The following is a 21,383-nucleotide window of genomic DNA, read 5'->3' as shown; positions in this document are numbered from 1 at the left end:
CACATCTGTCTCCAGAGATCCAGGTTGAAGATCCCTGTCAGATGGAAAGTGTGATCCTATCTCCATACAGCAGCTAAAAGTGTAGCACTATAATTGTTAATTCATTGTTAAAGTAAAATTGTGAAGGTTAAAAAAATCCACCACTGAGTATTTAAGACATTTATTTAGTATAATTTCTTAGGTACCCCGTTGGCCCCCATCTACCACCGCTCCTGGGCTGTAGGTCTGTGTCTGGTGCATTAATAATACATTAACTGACCACTGAACACTGAATTCATAAAATATATCAGCATTTCAAAATAAAGCATACAGAAAGCATTAAGAAACCTTTTAAAGGGGGTGTGCTGTGGTGGCGCAGGGGTTAAGCACAACCCACATATGGAGGCCTTAGTCCTCAACACAGCCGTCACAAGCTCAATTCCTGGCCTTGGCAACCCTCGCTGCATCCCCTCCCCCATTCCCCACCCTCCTGTCAGTTAACCATCAAATAAAGGCCACTAGAGCCAAAACAATCTTTAAAAAAAAAAGAAACATTTTAAAGTAGGAAATATTGATGTGTTTACTGTTAATCTATTTGTATGATTTTTTCTTTAAATGACCATTAGTATTATTTTGGCTGATATTATTACACATTAAACACATTAAATAATCAAATAATCAAACTATATATATAAACGATATATAATAGCTGACTAAAAGCACAATAAAAAACTTAAATCAATAATAAAATGTTCTGCCATATCAGCCTCAGGAGATGATTGAGGGATGAAAAGATGCTCATTTATTCATCCTCACAAACATTATTCCCACTCAGGTCTGTATCTTTACGAGAGGTTTTGCTTCTAAGGACAGTGGAGTATCGGGTCAAGGACGTTTTAAAAAGATGCGGGCTGATAGCACCTTACTGCGGCTGCATATAGTGTCCGTTTCTAGGCAACCGTGACAACAGCGTCGGTCCATAGACATCATATACTTTTTTATCATATTCATATATATTATCATCTACATGTATTCATGTCTATGGGTCGGTCCGTAGCTTTCTGGGGTCCTTTAGCGCCACCAGAATTTAGTTGACCTTAATTGTGTATTAAGGTCAACTAATACACAACAAGTGTAACAATTTTGGTCAATATTGTTACACTTAGTGTTAGGGGTTAGGGTTAGTGTGTGATGGGCGAGTCTATCGGACATTTATAGAAATACGGAACAAATCCCGTCCTATATCAGTTCAATACAGGACGCAACATTTAACAGCCAAATACAGGACGATTCCGTATTTTACGGGATGAGTGGCAACCCTAGTTGTCCCGCATGTGGTCATATTAGCCTCTCTATTTTCACAGAGTCGGCTTGCTGGGATTTTTACTGGGCTTCCTTTGTGAGAGAGGCATCACAGCCGTTTTAAACGTCATTCAGTGTCACTGTAACAAATATTTTCCAGGATTTTACGGAAGGTAGCAGAGCCAAAGCGAGCTCTGAGCAAGCCGCCATTACCAGAACCCACAAATTAAAATCTTTATATTTTTCTAGAAAAACTTTGGTGCTGAGCCTTAAGTTCAAGTTATGATGTTTCCCAGATATTCAATTTCCTCACATGTATAGATCCTCAAGCCAACCAGGACATGGCAACCCTCCCAAACCCTCAAAAAAAGGTGTAAAGCAACTTAAGTTATAATTTAAATAACACATAGCTTGTATTAAGAGCCACTGCAATAAATCAATATTTATGATTAATATTGTGAATATTGATAATGTTTGAACTCCATATTTAGCTAACTGTTGAATATGGAGAATCATTAGAAACAAGACAATGATTCTAAATTCAGCAGAAAATCCACATCAGATTTCCTGAAAAATGAAAATAAGTCCTGTCAAGCCCTGACCGTGAAAGAGCTATCCATTGACAAAATTAATATTTTAGTTAACTGAATTAATGGTGTTAAATTTCATAAAAGGAAAAACAAAGTTTTGGGGAACAAAAATCATCAGAAACAAAGTGGGTTTACTGTATTGAATGCAAGTACCTTCAGTTGCTTAGTTGACACTTTGTTTGTTCAGGTTCAAACCCATGATGGAATACCCTTCAACCAGACAGGAGATGTCATCTACAAGATCAGCAAGGACTATGGTTTTGTCTGTCTCAACAAGGACCAGATTCATGGCCTATGTCACAACTACCAAGTCAGATTCCTCTGTGGAAAACTTGGTAATTTTCTCACCCCTAACATTGCCTTTGAACATGCAAACTCTCTCAACCATAAGGAGTGCAGTACTGTGCAACAGTAGATCTGGTTTGACTATTAACTATAAATAATTGCTTAGGGTAGGATTTCTCAACCTTTTGGGGGCCAGCGGCACTCTACCCATTATCCAGGTCTCTTACCGTGAAAGAAGATGTAGGCAACTTTCAGTGAATATTATTTCCTGATTAATATTACTATCATTATTGATGCTGTCTTGATTTGTATTGTAGTTTCTGTATTTATCATGAAAAGTTGTCAAAAGAAAAAAACACATTACTGAATTATTAGCTTCTCAGAGAAAAAAAAGGTATGTAAAAAATAATTTTGCAGGTGTCTACGAAAAATGCAGTGGACATTTTCTGTTGTTAGTTGCTAAATCTTACACAAAATGGCCAGATAAAAGACACATAACAAAACCAGTTTAAACTTTGAATTATTTGCAAAAATCTTGTGCTCTAAAAAATTAAAAAATGAATAGAACTGAAACAATGTTAATCATAACCCTTAGTTAGTTTTACTCTTATAGAGTCACATTCTATTTTTGTAACTCTGGGGTGTATATTATTAGTAGTTAAAATCCAGTGTGTTAAGAAAAGTCGAGATCATCCCAATTCCCCATGCTGGAGAATTTAGTTTAATAGTAACAATAAATAAAGTTACCTTTAAAATTGATTACACAGCTGACATGTAATGACATTGTGTCCTGCAAACTTTGCTTTAATTCTACTTTTTTCTATTTAATCATAAAAAAATCATAGTCAGGCATAAAGAGAGTCATGGAACAGGAAGAGCAGGTTTCCTGAAGAAAGAGGAAGTAAGTTTCTAGCCTGCAGTGAATAAAAATAGTTCAGACTACTCCTTATTTCAAAGCATTAAAGGTTTAAAGAATAAAATCTAAACATTTTGAGTAATTGGATAAAACCCAGAGTAAAATACTTACAGTAATAATGATAACTTATAATTAAGCCAATAATTAATATTGGTTTAACCAATGGTTGATATTGGTTTGATTATAGGAATATTTATACTTACTCTTACACTTGTGGAAGTACTTACAGGTGAGACAAGTAACTGTAACATGGTATCAAATAATTAGAATAATGGATTATTCCTGGTTTCTTTTCAGAAGTGTCTGTAATAACTCATGTTATGATTATAATAAGAGTAACTAATAAGTTATGGTTATTATAATAAATGAATGCTAATTCAGAGAAACTAAAAGGTTATAAATGTAATTTTGACATTGAACTTGAAAATGGTGTAAAATGTGTAACCAATTAAAGATCACTGATGTTGTGTTGGAGGTAGATGGTAGGTGAAAGGTCAGGGGGAAAGAGGAACTGATGAGAGAGCGGAGATGACCAAGGCATTATTGTTGAACTTCAACTTTCCTAAGAAAAGGTTGGACGCAAGAGGACTGTTGAGCAACTCGGGGTCATTAGAACAGACATCAGGTCATAATGTCTCCAAGACGGTGATGGATATGAGATCATCGGTCCAAGTAGTCGGCCAATGAGACAGGCATAGCAACAGTGCTAGCCAATGCAAATGCACCAAAAGCGTGGATAAACCCTTTACAAGGTGAGTGCAAAAGAGGAATCTTTGGTTGGATCCTCCAGGCAGCTTCAAGCCAAGATTGAGATGGACAAAGAACTCCACAGCTGAAGAAGAGCTGGGGCCACAGAGCGAAGACTGTTCTGCATATGGGGACCAACCTGTTAGCCCCACAACATGTGGCTTCAAATTGCACTTCTCTCATCAGCTGGGTTCGGACCCCAAAGACAAAGACAAAGACCAAGGCAAGATGAAGATAAAGACAAAGACCAAGGCAAAGAGGAAGAACTGATGCGTTCCTTCCATGAGACCAGCTCATCTACATCTCAATGGACCAGAAGGATCGTGAGACGAGGAAAAGGGAGCTACAGAGCTCCAAGACAAGAAGCTGAGGACCGCTACGCACAAGAGGAAGTCACCCGAAGACCCGAGACCTGCTGTTCTAAGTCAGTACTCTTCCTGCCAGCACCCAAGTCCTGTGTGACCTCATCATCAAAGCAGAGATGGAAGCTCATCAGACCTGCAGGGACGTCTGCCCTCATCAACCAGCGCTATGAGCTTCCTGCTGCTGCAACACCTTTTTCATCATCAGGCCAGTTCTGGGGTTCAAGATGTCAAACTCCGTCCATCTCTCTCAAAGTTTTCCTTTTTTAGTTCACAGTGTCAGCATTAGGGAAAGATAGACCAGATTATTGATTTTACTTATTTGATTATTTCTGCTACTGATTTAAGCTGTACTGACCCTTGCAAAACTGCCTTACTAATAAAATACTTAGGATTAAGAAAATCTAAAAGATGTTGTGGACATTCAGTTAATGAGTCACCTTAAAGTTCTTTGATGGTTGTAAAATAGCTATGAAGTTTGATTCTGGGAGGAGAAGGTGGAAAATGTTTTATAGGTTGCTTTTAGCCAAAACTAAAACAACACCCTTGGGACTCACCCGAGTCACTAAAACCTACCTGGTTCAGTAACAAGTGCAAGTTGTAATAAAGAGAAAGAGCGACCATTAACAGGTGTGCTCTGTGAAACTAGCTGATTCTGGGCTGCTCAGTCTGGCTACTTCACAGGGTGAAGAAGGTGAGACATCTGGATGGAGGTCGTCAGAAACCAGGCTAGTCTTTCTCGACGCCAGCTTAATCAGAGTTTACTTCAGTTCTGGACAGGGTAAATCTCGGCAGATTTAGGAAACTCAATTCAACCGTTAGATGGAGAGCTGGGAGCAACATCTCCCTCCTCTGAGAAGGGGAAGTAGAGAGAGAGAGAGAAGGGGGGCAGGGGGATGTTGCGCAAACAACAAGTGTTAAAACAAAGTGTTTCCATATCAAATCTGGAGGTGTTAAGATAGAATCAATAACTCTTGACTTAACTCCGAATTCTCATAGTGGCTCTAACACTGAAGGAGTTAATTCACTGACTCCGCCCCAGAATCACAGATTCCCACTGAAGCAAAGCGACAGAAGCCAAGTTATTTCAGAACAATTTACTTTCCACATGTCTGAATATTATGTAAATATTAATTTGAAATGTTGCACTTTAAAGGTTTTTACCTGTTTCTGCACCAACTGTAAAACAATGTCCTGAAACACACTGATAAACAGATAATAAATGAAGAAAACTGCTTGGTCCTTGGAGTAAAATCCAGTTGATAAAAGTCTGCATTGATGTGTCCATCCCTTCTCAAGTGGGAAAGCTGCACAAGTTAAAGGAGAACTTGACAATACCAGGTTGGCCTGTTTTGTAATATCCAGCAATCTACCTGTGTTAAAGAAAATGTACTATATCATATTACATAAACTGCAGGCATTACTTTTTCTGCCTTGTACTTTGAACAATGTCATACAAACTGCACTGAAGAAAAATCTACTAAGCATGCTTTTTTTTAATTGCACAGCTGATATGCGACATGTGAAACATGAAAGTGTAAATTTATTCCACGTTGTTATATGTTTTCTAATTATGGTGCATGTTTTGAAATAAATACATTTGAGAAAATCATTGCCTCTTTATTAAATGTTTATTTTCCCAAAGAATTCTTAAAAGTTCAAAATAATAAAAAGCACACCTGTTTAGTACTAATTACAAGTAAATCTGATAAAGTAAAAAGAAATACTCTGGGAGAGTTAATATTTAAAATCCATCACCAAGTTAGTGCTGCTTGACTAACTCCAGACAAATTTGGTATTTGACACTTAATTAGAGTTAAGGTACCAACTCTCCAAAAGAGTTAAATTAACATTTTCTGGTGTGGACACTTTAAAAGTGTTGAAATCAAATCTGACAGAGTTCATTTGGGCCTGCTGGATTTGTTGTGTATGTCACAGATGAGTACAAAGTCCAGGCAGTACAGGTGAGCAATGAGATAAGGAACTAAGACACTGGTAGCACAGGGAAGGCAGACACAGACACCCACGACATAACTTTAGATTAGGATCCAACAGCGAAACGAACACACAGGTGACATTAAATACATAGAGTGTAGTCAAGGAAAACAAGGGACAACTGGGGGCAATCAAGTAGAAGATGCGACAACACAAGAACTAAATAAGGACACAGAAAACCAAATCCTCATAGTACCCCCCCTGAAGGGTGGCAACTAGATGCTCTCAAAAAGTCCAAAATGAAAAAACAACCCAACCAGGGTGGGCAGAGGGGCGACGAATAGAGGGGAAGTGTCCAAAAAGAAATATAAAGAGAAACAAAATAACTTGGTTCAAACAAACAGAAACTGTCAGGGCGGAGCCTGCTGCAAAGGTCGCTGACCCTTTAGAGAAGGTCCAGCAATCAGTAAACAAAGCTAATGCTATTGCTTTTACCCAATCAATCCTTTATAATTGAAAATAGTCATATTCATAACCCCTTGCGCAAAACTTAAATTAATTGCAAAAGCAGCCAGACATCAGAAGAAAAAAAAAACCCTGAAAGATTATGATCATATTAAAAAGTTATTTTTCCTGAATACTACAAAAGATTGGTCAAAATACAAAATCTGTTTTTAGGATTTGGAAGTTTGCACTGGGTACATGAATGTGTTTCCCAACCCTGGTCCTCAAGGCACGCTGATCTGCATGTTTTAAATGTTCCCCTACTTCAACACACATGATTTCAGTTGATGGCTGATTGACAGGGTTTTGCTGAATTATAATCATCTGAATGGTGTGCGTTGAAGCAGGGGACCATCTAAACATGCAGGTTAGTGTGCCTTGAGGACCAGGGTTGGGAAACGCTGATCTAGAAAATAGATTGACACCAGATGTTTTTGAATCCAAGAGTGTGACTCTTACTCTTCTTTATCCACTTTGTAGTTCGTCCAGAGGCCTTTCTCTCAATCGATATGTTAACAGACAACACCATCTTGGAGCTTAGTGATGAGGTGGTAGGTTGGAGAACTGGTGATCAAGTGGTTGTGGCCAGCACAGACTACTCAATGCACCAAGCTGAGGAGTTTACCCTGCTGCCCTGTCCTACTTGCATGTCCAACCAAGTGAAAATCAAAGGTAAGATACCTTTTGAGTTAAAGCAATTATTAAGTGTCATTCAGTTAGAAATCTTTCCAAGTTCTACATTAGACCCAATGTATTTTTTTTATCTTTTATGTATCATAAACATTATCCTTTGTAAATGGATATTTCATACAGGCTATTAATGTAGTTGTAAATAAACGGTAACACTTTATTTGAAGGAGGTTGAATAAGACTGTCATGACACTGTCATAAATATCTGTCATGAACATCAATAAGTCTTCGTGAATATTTATGACTGTTGTCACAAAGCATCATTCGGTAAATAATGACACTTTTAATACAAAGTTGACATTATTCGAAATGTCTTCATTATGACAACTTGTCATTAACCAAGAAATCATGATCTGACATAAATTTGTTATAAAAGTATTACCGATTAAACTTTAAAAATTAGCTTTATGTAGTAATATTATAAAGCTCTGCTGTTTCATCTTAATTTTCATAATTTAATCGATCCTAAAGTTTTACAGCAAGATGTCTACAAAGCACTTATGAACTTTGCATTTGAAACATTATTTAAGGCTGTTTTAACCCTTGTGCGTGCGAGGACTGAGGCAAACGTAGAGAACTGTGGCAAATGATAAAAGTTTTACGTGTGTGGGGCCGATTGGTATGGACCCCATTTCTAAACACAAGGGCTAAGTAGTGCAATACACCATCTCCACCAGTGAGAGGCAGCAGTGCACGAACAGGCGCACAGTGTGGAAGAAGAAATCTTCCATATTGTGGGGCAAACCTAACAAGTTATAACGGCCAGACCTCCTGTTTAAAAAGAAGCCGAAGTTTGATACCTAATACATATGAGGTATGTGTCTTATTAACTTTACATTTTCTTTGAGAAAATAACATTGACTATGTTCTCTTTCTCTGTAATGTTAGCTATCAGCAATTCAAGCCAATCCTACCTTGCTGTAAGTTAATGTTAGCTAAAGTTATTAAACACAATTACTGTAACGTTAGCACTTAATATTAAATATATTTTAAAGACAGGCAAATTGTTTTTTCCCCCTCCAATTTTAATCTAGCAAATTAAAAGCTAATATATTAGTCAAAGTTATCCTTCATGTGCATTATTTAGCGACTTGGCTGATGTGACACAGAGTTTGTGTTCTTTGCTTTGGCAAGTTTAGCCACATGAAGACCCAGGCTAGCCTAAGGACACATGGTGGGGAGGACAAAGTTGGCTAATGAAGACATGCTACGAGTGTGGAGGATGATAATGAGGACCAGCCACCAGAGAAAGAAGTTCCTATTTGACCAAAGAGAAAGAAGCAGATGAAATATTCCCCAAGAAAATTAGGTAAGTCGTTTTTGTGATACTATTTTCACCATGTGAAGTGGGGTGGGACAGCCAGGTAAGAGGGGAATGGGGAGCAGGAATCAACATTCACCAGCTGAGTTAAGTTACGTTTTAGACAACGAAAACTGATGTTAAATCTATTTATTTATTAATAAGCTTCTTGCAAACAACCCTAAGTCAGAGTATGTGGTTAGAAATAATTTAGAATGCTCATTAAGTAAAAAGATGCATTCATGTGCCTAAAACTATATGTTAAATGATGCATTCGAATAACAGTGGCAGTCTGTCTGAACTTCTGCCAGACAAATATTTGATCAGAATAATTTTGTTCAGCTCCAGTTATTATTCCACTTGTATTAAGAAATAATTGTATTGCACTTTATAACAACCAGTCATGTTAACTAGGCATTTGTCTGCCAGTCTACCATTCTGACAGTGTGCAGCAAGGGACATTTTTGAAATGGTATTTAAATAAATGCTGGAATATGATGACATTGTTTTTTGTTTTTGTTCTTTTTTTAAGTGACCACAATGAATTGAGTCATCACCGACTATGAGAATGTCCAGAAGAGATTCACCAAGTTTGAATTCATGAAAAGGTTTTCGCCATGATTAACTATTGCAAGAACAGCTGTAATTTCTGAGCATTTCTGGACACCTTCAAAGAGCTGCTTCCAGGAAATGAAGACAAGAAGAAGATCTCCTGTTTTCAGAGCATTACAGGAAGACTATTATGAAGGAGATGGCTGACATAAAGCAAAAAATGTTACTGTTGAAAGAACCTATTTTCTTAAGTTAAAGAATAAGTAATTCTGTTTTAGTTTTTCAATCAGCATTTCAGAGTAACAATATACTGACCAGACGTTAAACCTTCTGTTATCTTAGAACAAGTTATCTTTTGTTTTATTCTAATGTACAAAGGGTTTGTTCTACAGTTATGATGGTAGTTATAAGTAGTCCAGTGTGTTTCACTTCATTTGAGGTAAGACTTAATATCAATAACTCTGTTAGCATTGCATTTGACACTGTAATACTAAATTACATCTTTATAATTGTTGCTACTAGTTTCAATTTACTTGAGGTAAAAGTTAATATTAATGACACTGTAATAACACTTAATGACATATTCATAACTGGTGCTACTTGTTCCACTTTAGTTGATGTAAAAGAAATTGTTAATGAGTCTGTTATTAAATCATTTGACCGTGTAATAAAGCTTAGTGAAATCTTTATTGCTTGTCCTACTTGTTTTGCTTTATTTCAGGGAGTGGAAATATTAATCATTGTTTTGTTAAAGCTTTTGCTAGTGTAATAATTAAATCATGACTACTATTATGACAAATTTGCTAGATCATGGTTTCTTGGTTAATGTCAAGTTGTCATAATGAAGACATTTTGAATAATGTCAACTTTGTATTAAAAGTGTCATAATTTACTGAATGACGCTTTATAACGGTCATAGCTATTTATGAAGACTTATTGATGTTCATGACAGGTGTTATGTTTATGACAGTGTCATGACAGTCTTATTCAACCCCCTTCAAATAAAGTGTTACCAAATAAACTTTTAAGAAACCAACTGTTAACTAAAATGTTTCAATACATTACAAATCTACATCAGTATAAATGGTTATATGTTTATTAAAATTCTTTGTACAAAGTTTCTAATTAATTATTTGAGCCTTTACAGAGTAATGACCTGCTTGAAGAGTTTTGGTTAATGTTGATTTTAAATTAGTCAGTGATGTCATTTGTATCCAATATGAAACAGACTTATAGTACTTTCTTCTTTTACTTCTGAAATGAACGATAGCCTATCCTGGAGTGAAGCAACTACACCGACTTAGTATTTTTATGATCACTTGGACCAAACTCTCTTTGGGTCCAATACTGAATATGCAGAAATTCTGACTGCATTTTACTCTCAAAGCCCTTCTTCTGTGTTGCTTATGTGACTGCTCTGTATTTTCCAATCCCAAATCAGTGCCATAAGATGGAGGCCAACAATAAGACCTTTTCTGGTCAACATTTCTTCCAGTTAATATGGCGTTCGCTTCTCCACTGTTACCACATATTTATGTGGTAACAGTGTAGCATATGTTTAGTACGAGGGATTGCTGCAAAGTTGCTGATATTATGCTATCTGCTGGGGTTCCTTAAAAGGTACCACCCCGCTCCCTGAAACCCCGAGATCTGCTGTTCCAATTGGGCAGGCCAGACAGGGCTGGTTTGGAGTTAGCTGTTGATTGGTTCATTGGCTGTGGAGACGGGACAAAGACTAGATCTCTGGATCAGAGGAGCACTAGACTTTCTCGATGGCTGCCATTTCAATATGCTGCATCAATAAATTCCCGTCATAATCTATTCTTGCCCTACACTGGGATTACAATCGCCTCTTCAGCCAAAGATTTTAATGGTAATTGTAAATAACATTTCTCCAATTGAACCCATCAGAAGTCAGCTAGACCGGTGGTCCCCAACCTTTTTATTACCGCGGACTGGTCAAGACTTGGAAATTTTTCTGGGGGAGTGGAGGGGTGATGGGGGGAGGGGGATATAAGGCTTCTGCATGTTGGTGTTCCCGCTAAATCCTGAATATGCCCAATTTGGGTCGTCTTGGTCCTTTTATCGCAGCCTGTGGGGTTTTCCCTGACTGGGGACGAGAATACAACCTGCTGAATGTGACAGGTAGCCAATCAGAAAGCGCCATGACGTAAGAACAGAGGGGAATCCCAAACAGCTGACATATCGCGCAACTGAGAGCCCGGTGGATATCGGGGATGATATGTGGAAATGTTTATTACATGTAAAGGTCATTATTATATATGTTTATGTTTATTTAAAAATGTTAACTATGAAAAAACAGAGTCACCTCCAAATCATAGTGCAGCAAATAGAGCGGCTCCTCCCGTCTCTTTTATCCACCGCCTTTTCTTTTTGTTACATCTTTTATCTCTTAAAATGACTCCACAAACTATCACTATTGCTTCTACATCGTCATCCGTGTTTGGTTATTCTAAATTCCCGTATGCTATGTTGGGGGTTTTACTGGATTTTCCTCTGGAATCAGGATATTCGTGAGTGGAATCGGTACGTGTGGTGTGTTGCTCCTGCAGTGTGACTGGACACACGAACCGATCACAAACCCTGTTGTACTTCTATTGGCTCATGTTGTGTGTAATCACAGAGGTTTGGAAAATTGGCCGACAATTCTTAAATCATGCCGCGTGAACCAGACTTGAGACTCAAAAGCTCTACTCATCTCCTCTCGACCACTGCCCTAACATTTTCTGACTCTGGTCGCTATGGTAACGTTTACATATCCCTTCAAAATAAGATACAGATACACCACAAAAACAAACATTTTTGTGGCGATAGTAGCTTTTTGTGAAAATTTGAACTCATGATAATGACTAACGGGAGCCCTGAGCTTGTTTCTCTGCAATGAGACGGTCCCATCTGGGAGTGATGAGACAATAACACCCAAAGTGTTGCTTATGCACAAGGTGCTTGGTCTCTACATAGCGAAGCAGTTTGAAGCTTCATTGCCTCGTTAATGAGCCGGTCGCCGCATGTTATGCAGAGCGGGCTTGTAATGTGGGACTCACCTACCGGTCCGGGATAAATCCATCCTCCTGTCTCTTTGCTGGGCCTTTTCCCCTTTGCAAAGAAACTTTCCAAAGACATCTGATCTGTTTCTTACTCATTTTGCTGTTTGAGGGCTCAGTGTTGGTGCGCAATAAACCGAGAGAATCTGGTTAAAGGATTTTCAAAATAAAAGATCCTCCAGACTTAAATAATACATAAAAGGAAATACTGAATTATTTTATAATTAAGTAATTGGGTCATTTTTCTTGTATTTGTTTTGTTTGGGCACAACATTGGTACAGGCCTTAGAGTGGATGTGCAGATTAATCCTCTGATTCTTTTTTTTTTTATTTTCTCTGAGGCGGTAACGTCATAGGAGGGTTTGTCAATAAAGCTTGAGCTTTATTAATGTTTTTGTTTATGACATCTGCAAAGAAAGCCTCCCTTGCATGTTTTAGTGTTGTGTGATAGTTACGTAGTCTTTCTTTATAGATGTAATAAATGTGAAGTTGAGTTTTACACCATTTCCATTCGGCCCTATGGCAGAGTTGACTTGCAGATTGAACAGTTTGTGTATTTCTCCATGGAGATTTCTTCCTACCAGACACAACCTTCACTTTAATGGGGGCAATGTAATCAATGATATCTGAAATTTTAGACTGAAAATCATCTACCAACTTATCTACGTCATTACAGCTTAAGGGCGAGAAAGAAGAGTAGATTTGATTAAATGTTTCTGCTGTGTTTTCTGTGAGAACATTTTGTGATAGTAGCTTTTTGTCCAAGTGGGTTAACGGATAAAGAACTGTCAAAGATAACAGGAAGTGATCCAATAGGTCGACATCAGTTACAGAGACATTGGAAATATTCACACCCTCACTGATAACAGGTCCAGTGTGTGTCCATGAGTGTGTGTTGCTTGTTTGACATGTTGTGTTAAACCAAAACTCTCTAATATATTAAGGAGCTTTTTTGCCCCTCGGTCTTCAGGTTGTCAACATGAATGTTGAAATCACCGACAATTATTAAACAATCGTAATCAATGCATATAAGAGATAGAAGCTCATTCACGTCAGTAAAGAAACCTTCCACATGTGTTGGAGTTTTGTATAAAGTTAGTGTTAAACTTCATTTGTGACCTTTTACCTCAAAGAGATTTTACTACAGTTTATGGTATTCGTAAGTGTTGAAGCCACGCCTCCTCCTTTATTATGTTTTCTATTCTCACTTAAAAAATTGTAGTTAGGAGGAACAATTAGTACGATTGATTCATTTCTGTCAGAAACATAACATCAATATTATGCTCAGTGATGAAATCATTAATTAATAGAGCTTTAGCACAGAGAGATCTGGTATTTAAAAGAGCCAGTTTTAGTGACTTGGAGGCCGAAGGTTCTTAAGTCTGAGGTTCCTTTAGGTAGGGGATCAGTCTGAGGTTTGAATTAAGACCACTGTTTTTTGTATTTCTATTTGTCAATTTTCTTGTAGTGATCTGGACAGGTAATGTCCTGTTTTGCAGTGCCGGGGGGCCAGACACATTCTGGAGGAAGATGGGTCTCAAACCTCAGAAACGCAGAGTGCTGGATCCTCAGGGAGGTCAGAGGTGAAGCCACCTTCATTTAAGGTGGCTTAAATGAAGTGAGGTCTGCTATGTTAGCGATAAGTAGAGACGTGCCGAGGCAAACCTGCTGATTCATTCCATCTGTAAATTTGAGAAACTCTGGTCCAGAAGACATTTCTTGATATGTATCTTGTAAATGCAGAGAATGAGTGTAGGAACAGAAAGAGAGGGGGAAAGGAGGACGGGAACCAGTCGCTCTGATCGGATACAGGTCGCATTACGTCAAAAAAATCGGAATTGAGTCACTTCAGGCTGCAGTGTGAATGCACCCCTAATGAAATAGCTGCAGAGGCAGGAAGGTTGGTCTGGTACATAACATGTAGGAGACCAACCTTCTCCAACCTTAGGTAACCCTAATACCTGTTAGGGTTGAAGCCAGTCTGGTCAGCTATGTGTTTATCTTAACGAGTAGCTAATACTTTGGCAACTATTTTCTTGGTCTCTGTTTAGTAAGCTTAAAGGACGGTATGAGGCAACATAGAGCAATTCCTGCCTTTTTTCAGGAGAAGACAGATATTAGCAACATACAAACTCTGAGGAAATACTCACTCCCTCACTGAAGAGTTTACCATTCACAGAAGAAGAGGGGCAACCAGATCTAAATGACCTTTATAGAATTCTACTCCAAACCCATCTGGACCACAAGCTTTACCAGAAGATAATGAACGAATCGCAGATTTGATTTCTTCAATTGTAAAATCAGAATCCAAGACTGCCCTGACGGATTCATCCAGTACAAGTACATTTAAATTGTTTATCTTTAGTATCGTAACTTGTAGCACTAGATTTGGAAGTGTACAAATTACTGTAATAATTGAAAGAAGCATCATTTATGAGTTTAGGCTCAGTTAACAGTTGGCCAGAGGGGGAAGACATTTTATGAATAGTTCTGCCAGTGTGCCTTTTACTTGTCTGGAGAGCAATCTATCAGACTTGTCCCCCAGTTAAAAATGTTTTTGTTTAAGTTTGCGAATGTAATTACCAACTTGTTCCCCAAGCATGTGATTGTATTCAGATGTTGTCTTCAGGATAACACTGACTATATTTTCATCATTAGAATTCTAATAGCTGTCCTCCAAAACAGCCAATTTAGCCTGAATATCTGCAAGAAGCTGTGATCCGGCCTTTGTGATTGAAGATTGATAAGAAATAATGTTACCCCTTAATACCACTTTAAATGACTCCCACACAACTGAGTCAGATACTTCTCCGTTGTCATTAAAAAGGAGAAAATCTGAGATTTTGGCTGAAACATAGTCCTGAAATGATTGATCAGAATTCATGGGGGGGATAAATATCCAATTAAACAGCAGACCATAAAGATTAAAGTGGATCTGCAGTAAGAGAGGGGCATCGTCTGAAATTAAGATGTTGATACCATTGAGCTGAATGTACGTGAAATTAATTCAGAATCAATTAAAAAGTGGTCAATTCTGATAAAACTACCATGGGTGTGGGGGGTGGGAGGGTATTTACGATCAGAAGGATGCTGAAGCCTCCAGATATCAACTAAATTTAATGACTTCATCAGATTATTTCGAACCAACACTGATTTCAAAGAAGAAGCAACTTTATTGGAGGACCTATCCAACAATGGATTGAGATAACAATGGAAGTTGCCTCCTATAATTATGTCCCTATTATTGCATTGTGCAACAATATCAAAAAATCTTACAGAAAAAGACGGAGCAGTCACAATTCGGGGCATAAATATTTAAAAGAGCAACAGGGATGACAAGGACATATCTTCCCCCTGGATCTGCAGACATGGAGTTAAAGATAAATAGAATGGACTTGTGGATAAGGATTGCAACTCCTCTAGCCTTGGAAGAAAAATTTGACTGGTAAACCTGTGACTCCCATGAAGATCTTCATTGTCTCTGCTCTCAGTTGGCTGAATATGAGTCTCCTGAAGGAAGACAATATCAGATGAAAGTGATTTTAAATGTGAAAACACCTTTATTCTTTTAAGCGCTTTACCAAGACCTTTACAATTCCAGGAGACAAAATTAATAGGACTCATGCCTGGCTTAGAAGAATTATTATCCTGCTTTTTTCATAAAGTAAAAACAGCAGCTTGACAAGATAAACACAACGGAACACAAGCAGTTTAACAACAAGAAAACAAAAGCAATATCCCCAAAACTCACCCGTACCGCAACAAGAACTCAGTGGCATATCCCTCAATCTAGAGTGGAGGCTGCCAGATAGCAAAGAGAAGAAACCCTGAGTAAGTAGCCTAGACCCAGCGAGCCGTGTTTGCCTCTAGAAAAACTATATAAATGCTAATGTGCACCAAGACTTAATTGATATTGCAGACCGAGCATAGAATGCTTAATAAAGTCACTTGCTATGAGTCAATGAATTGACAAACCGTTCTGCATCAGTAGGTGACGTGAAAGTTTTCACAGTGTCATTTAAAGACTCTTGCAGCTTGGCAGGAAAACAAAGGGAACACTTGGCTCCAGCCTCCACCAGCCTTTTCCTCACGATGTTGGATGCCTGCCGCTGCACTGAAACCTCCGCCATAGTCTGGGAATATGAAGATTTTCTGACTGTGGTACAGCAACAGTGCTTGCTGACAACTCAGCCGCAGAATAATTATGTCGCAGTCATTGTGCACTCTGGCAATGAGGATCTGAGGTTGCTCATGGCCTCAGAGCGCGAGACCAAAGCCAAAGTATCTATTTTTACGGGCTTGGGAAAGTTGTCCTGTCCCAGCAGCTCCGAGATGAGTTTTGAAACAAACTATGCCACCCTCTTCCCCCTCCTTGATGCCAACAATCCAAATGTTTTGTCTGCGCGAGCGCCCTTCCAAGTCATTCACCTTTGCTTTAAGGAATCCGTTAGCTGCGCCTAGCTCGCTGCATGTTGCCTCCAGCAGCAAAACATGGGTATCAGTAGAGGATAGGGCCATGTCTACGTTGTCTAAACGGTGCTGGACTTCACTGTGCTCTGTCTGCAGGGTTGTTAAACGAGCCTCAGTGGAGTCCAGGTGACCTTCCAGTGATTTCTTGAGAAAATCCACGAGGGTGTAGACTTTAGAAAGTTCATTTTTGTGGCTATTGACGGTGTTCTGACTATTTATTGCTAACGGATTCGTCTTTCCTTGGCATGATGTAATAGACCAAAACTGCAATATACTGAAAATACGGGTGCCTACTAGTCTTCCAGTGAAAAAATTAATAACTTTGGTGAAGTAATTAAATGTTAAATAGAGGCAGTGACTCAGAGCTCTACAAAACATGTCTTGCTCCATTACTGCATATGAGCACCCTCCCAAGATTCAGAAAGCTGTATGGTTCAACAAAGGATGATTGTCTGAGCTGTCTGCAGCTGCAGCAGCACCATTAATGAACAGCTCCTTATTTACGTTCTGCGCAGAGCTCTAGGATGATCAGACTGAGCAATCTAAAAGCTAATAAACTATCATCAACATTTCCCAGCAGTTCTATGTGGTTTCTGAACAAATGCTCCCTCCAGATCACAGGTGTCAAACTCCAGTCCTCGAGGGCCGGTGTCCTGCAACTTTTAGATGTGCCTCTGCTGCACCACACCTGAATAGAATAATTAGGTCATTAGCAGGACTCTGGTGAAATTAAGCCATTTCATTCCAGTGTTTTGTACCTGTGGTACATCTAAAAACTGCAGGACACCGGCCCTCGAGGACTGGAGTTTGACACCCCTGCTCTAGATCCTTCTGTTGGTGATGTTCTCCATCAGAGCCAAAACGTTTCACAATTACGCGGCACACCTTTGTGCAGCTGCATATGTGTGATTGTCTACACACCTTCATCACCTTAAAAATAATTAAACCTGACCTGATTGGAGTTAATCTCCCTTTCCAGGGAGAATGAAATTACCCACAGATAACATGCATTTCATGCGCGTTAGTGCATATACCAATAGGTTACATCTTTATGTGACAAAAACTGAGTAAATTTACTATTTACATTTGAGTGAGGACTTCACATCCTTTTATTTTTATTGTATTTATTTTGTGCATATTATCTTACTGTTTTGAGGATAAATGTGGTTTAGCTTCATTGTTCACATTTAAACAATAAAATATTAAAACAGTGAACAAACATCGAGTTTGATGCTTCTTGCTCTAAATAGCACTTAATGAAGTCAGGTTTCAGTGTATCTAGGTGAGTTTTGGCACCTTGTAGTTTTTTGACATTCATTTGACATTTGCGTTAATGACAGTTGGACAGGTGTACCGAATAAATTGGCTGGTGAGTGTTTATTACAGTGCTTTTTAGAGGCACTGAGTAAACATGTATGGAAGTGATTGCCTACAGGTAAAATTACAAACTTCATGATCACAGACTGCTATGGATTAAAGGTGTCATAAATTTCCAAGCAGAGTGAAGCTCTTTTGCTTTGCCAGTTTCATTTCTGTGATTTATCCAGTCATTTAAAAGGAGAGACAAATCCAATGGAACCTTGTGGTTTGTGATTTAGATCTAAGAGCGGGAGAGGGGTTGAAGCTAGCGTAGTATAAGAAAAGGGTGGGTGTACACTAATGGGAGAGCACGGGACCTGGGGTATGCCATTAGGTAACCCATTACATTCCATTAGTGCCATGAGTACATAGTCGCCAACCACTAGTCTATATGATTGGATTTCTGTTAATCCATTTTGATATGTATTTGAAATGCAAGTGATTGAACTGAATTGATTTATTTCTTTGGAAAGTGCCTTGAGATGACATTTGTTGTGAATTAGTGTGATGTAAATTAACTTTATTGAATAGAATTATCAATCAGAGCAATATGAATAAACTGTTTTAAATAAATTGACTATCATGTAAATCTAGCACATTGCTGCTTCAGGATAGCAATACAAATTGTGGCAAGATGCAACTTCGAAAGGTTCAGTGGGTGTGAATACTTTTGCAAGGTGCTATATTTTTACCTCAACTGTGTAATAGGTGTTCATTTCTAAAAGATTTGCCCTATAGCCCTTAAGAAGAGATAGTTTACTTGTATTTGTATATGTGTTGTTGGTCCAGGAAGAGCCAAATTTGTCCACATCGGTGAAGAAGTTGATGGGGTGGATATGAGAGCAGAGGTTGGCCTGCTGACACGTAACATCCTACTTCGTGGCGAGACTGAGCCCACCTGCTATGGTCATGAGGCTTGTAAATTCTTTGACTTTGACACCTTCGGGGGACATTTGAAGGTATAATGTTGATGACCTGATCATTTACAAAGGTAGCATTAAATTAGTGCTCTCAAATGGATGTTAATTTATTATCATCTGCAACTTGTGTTTTGGGTCTAAGAGCGGGAGGGGGTGTTATTTTAGTGTAATTTGGCAAATAAAGTTTTGCATGATAAATCCTTTTACATTCAATGTATATGAGAAGCCTTACTTCTTTCATTTTATGTTAGTTCTGTTACAAAGCACACATTTTTACTTTTGTCTGTTTTAATCAAACTTCTATTTTTTAGCATTACAAATGAACAGTACAATGCAACCAAATCTACAGAACAGACCCATAATATTTTTTTTATTTTATAATATTTTAGCCAGATGCTGCTTCTCTTACAGGAGTCAGTTATATTTTTGAGTTTTTAACTGAAGGGATGGTTCCATATTGTGTCACATGTGATTGGGCACAAGGCTGCCATTCTAATCAAAGCAAAGTTATGTTGTGAGCAGAGTGCTTTTGGCTTGTTAGTTCGACAGCAGAAGCCAAAACACCCAGGCTGCTAGAGTTCTCTGTGGTCTATTTTGTTTGTGGGCTCACAAGGATCTTTAGAAATACAATGTACTGGTGTTGAGGCATAATCTGAATTGTGAATGAGCCAGAATGGCTTGTAGTAGTGCGATATCTGATGAGGAAGAAATGAGTTGGACACCTGTAAAGACCTTTTTGCACTCTAAGACCTGTCCCCCTTTGGCCCAGCCCTATTGTATCTGTAGTTGTAACATTATATGGATATCACATAGGAATAGCTCATAACTTAGGTGCAATCATTTAATTTTATTTGTTGAGGATTTTGACCTCTGTTGCTGGATTTTCTAAACTGATCACTATAGGGCTTCGGTCAGAAAGCACGCTGGTCATCAGGGTATTCAAATGGTTTACTGAAGAATTACTGAAGAACAGTGCAAATAAATTGAAGCAGTTTCTGAAAATACAATAATAATACAGATTCAAATTACTATTTAAAAATTAACATCAGTGAGCAAACAACTCTTAAATATCAGCATTAATTCCTTTCTAAAGCACTGTTTAAATTTGAATGATGCAGAACAGCACCTGGAATCAGTCTATTTCCAACTGCCCAAATCTCAAGACCAACAGCCAAATACAAAGATAGCTTCAACACTAAATCCCAACCAAATTGAGAGCAAAACAGACATTCAAAACTATAGAAACACACTTGTGACCAAGAAGCGTTATCAGAAGTGACAACCAACATCCACCCATTCATGACACATGACTAACACCACAACTTACATCATCAATGACTGTGGCACCAGTCTCAACAGTAAACAGCAAACAGATCAACTGAACGTCAAGAAGAAGAAATAAACGGAACAAACCTCCTTCCAATAAAAGGAACCACTTCAAAATAAAAGCATAGACATGAGTCATTGAAGTACTTGAAGAATTAATGACAGCCACCCCCACATTTACTTGTAAATGTGTCAACCTAGAGATTCTTCAAGTCTCTTTCATGTCATCCTGAAGTACAGGAAGCTTGATGAGTCGAGCAACTGGTCTCATGTAGACTTTGTCTTTGACTTTGACTTCTACTGTTCTGACGCATCCATCTGGACTAGTAACAGTCTTAACAATTCTTCTGATGGGCCATTGAGCTCTTGGAAGTGAGGGATCAATGATTAGCACAACAGAGCCCACAGTGATGTTCTTCGATGATGTTTGCCACTTCTGACGGGTCTGGAGGTTTGGCAAGTAGTTCTTTGTGAATTGGAGCCAAAACTGATCAATTAGTACCTGACACTGTCGCCATCTACGTCGCCCTATACTTGCTGGAGCATAGGTCACTTGAGGCAGAGCGGCATCATGCCGCCCCATAAGGAAGATGTTTGGAGTGATGGGGTCCAAATTGGCTACATCAGCTGACACATACCCTAGTGGCTTTGAATTTAAGATTCCCTCTACTTCCACCAGAATTGTGTAGAGAACATCTTCTGAAACTGATTGATTGCCAACTGCAACTTGGAGGCCAGATTTAATTGAGCGTATTTCCCGTTCCCATGCTCCACCGAAGTGGGGAGAACTCAGTGGGTTGAATTTAAAGTCAATCTGGTATTCTGTCAGTTGATCTTTCAGTTGTGGTTCCATGGCTGCAAATGCCTCCCTCAGTTCTCTTTCGGCACCTCGGAAGTTAGTGCCACAGTCTGATAACACCTCTTTTGGTCGACCTCGTCTGGAAATAAATCGACGAAGAGCAAGGAGGAATGCATCCACATTCATAGAGTTCAAGAGCTCTAAGTGCACCGCTCGGGTTGTGAGACATTTGAAAATCACACCCTAGCTCTTCTCTGTCCGTCTACCCATCTTCACCAGGTA

At 38.6% G+C, this 21,383-nt stretch overlaps 1 protein-coding gene and 1 long non-coding RNA gene across 2 annotated transcripts in view; both read left to right on the top strand.

Moving 5' to 3' along the window:
- The window catches only part of cemip (cell migration inducing hyaluronidase 1), a 274,166-nt gene that overhangs the window by 164,212 nt on the left and 88,571 nt on the right, over positions 1-21,383 (top strand). Inside the window, exons 10-12 of the mRNA XM_088004044.1 lie at positions 2,059-2,206; positions 7,101-7,292; positions 18,846-19,015. Coding sequence (XP_087860170.1) covers positions 2,059-2,206; positions 7,101-7,292; positions 18,846-19,015 — 510 coding nt within the window. The remainder of the gene's footprint in view (positions 1-2,058; positions 2,207-7,100; positions 7,293-18,845; positions 19,016-21,383) is intronic.
- On the top strand, positions 8,131-9,851 carry LOC148160095 (uncharacterized). The gene is made up of 2 exons (XR_015762445.1): positions 8,131-8,619; positions 9,143-9,851. It is a non-coding gene; the product is annotated as an uncharacterized LOC148160095 (long non-coding RNA).

Source organism: Poecilia mexicana, unplaced genomic scaffold, assembly GCF_051168715.1.
Source record: "Poecilia mexicana isolate PSO_F unplaced genomic scaffold, ASM5116871v1 scaffold_3, whole genome shotgun sequence".
In the NCBI taxonomy this organism is placed as follows: domain Eukaryota; kingdom Metazoa; phylum Chordata; class Actinopteri; order Cyprinodontiformes; family Poeciliidae; genus Poecilia; species Poecilia mexicana.
This window is presented reverse-complemented; position numbering and strand designations above follow the sequence as displayed.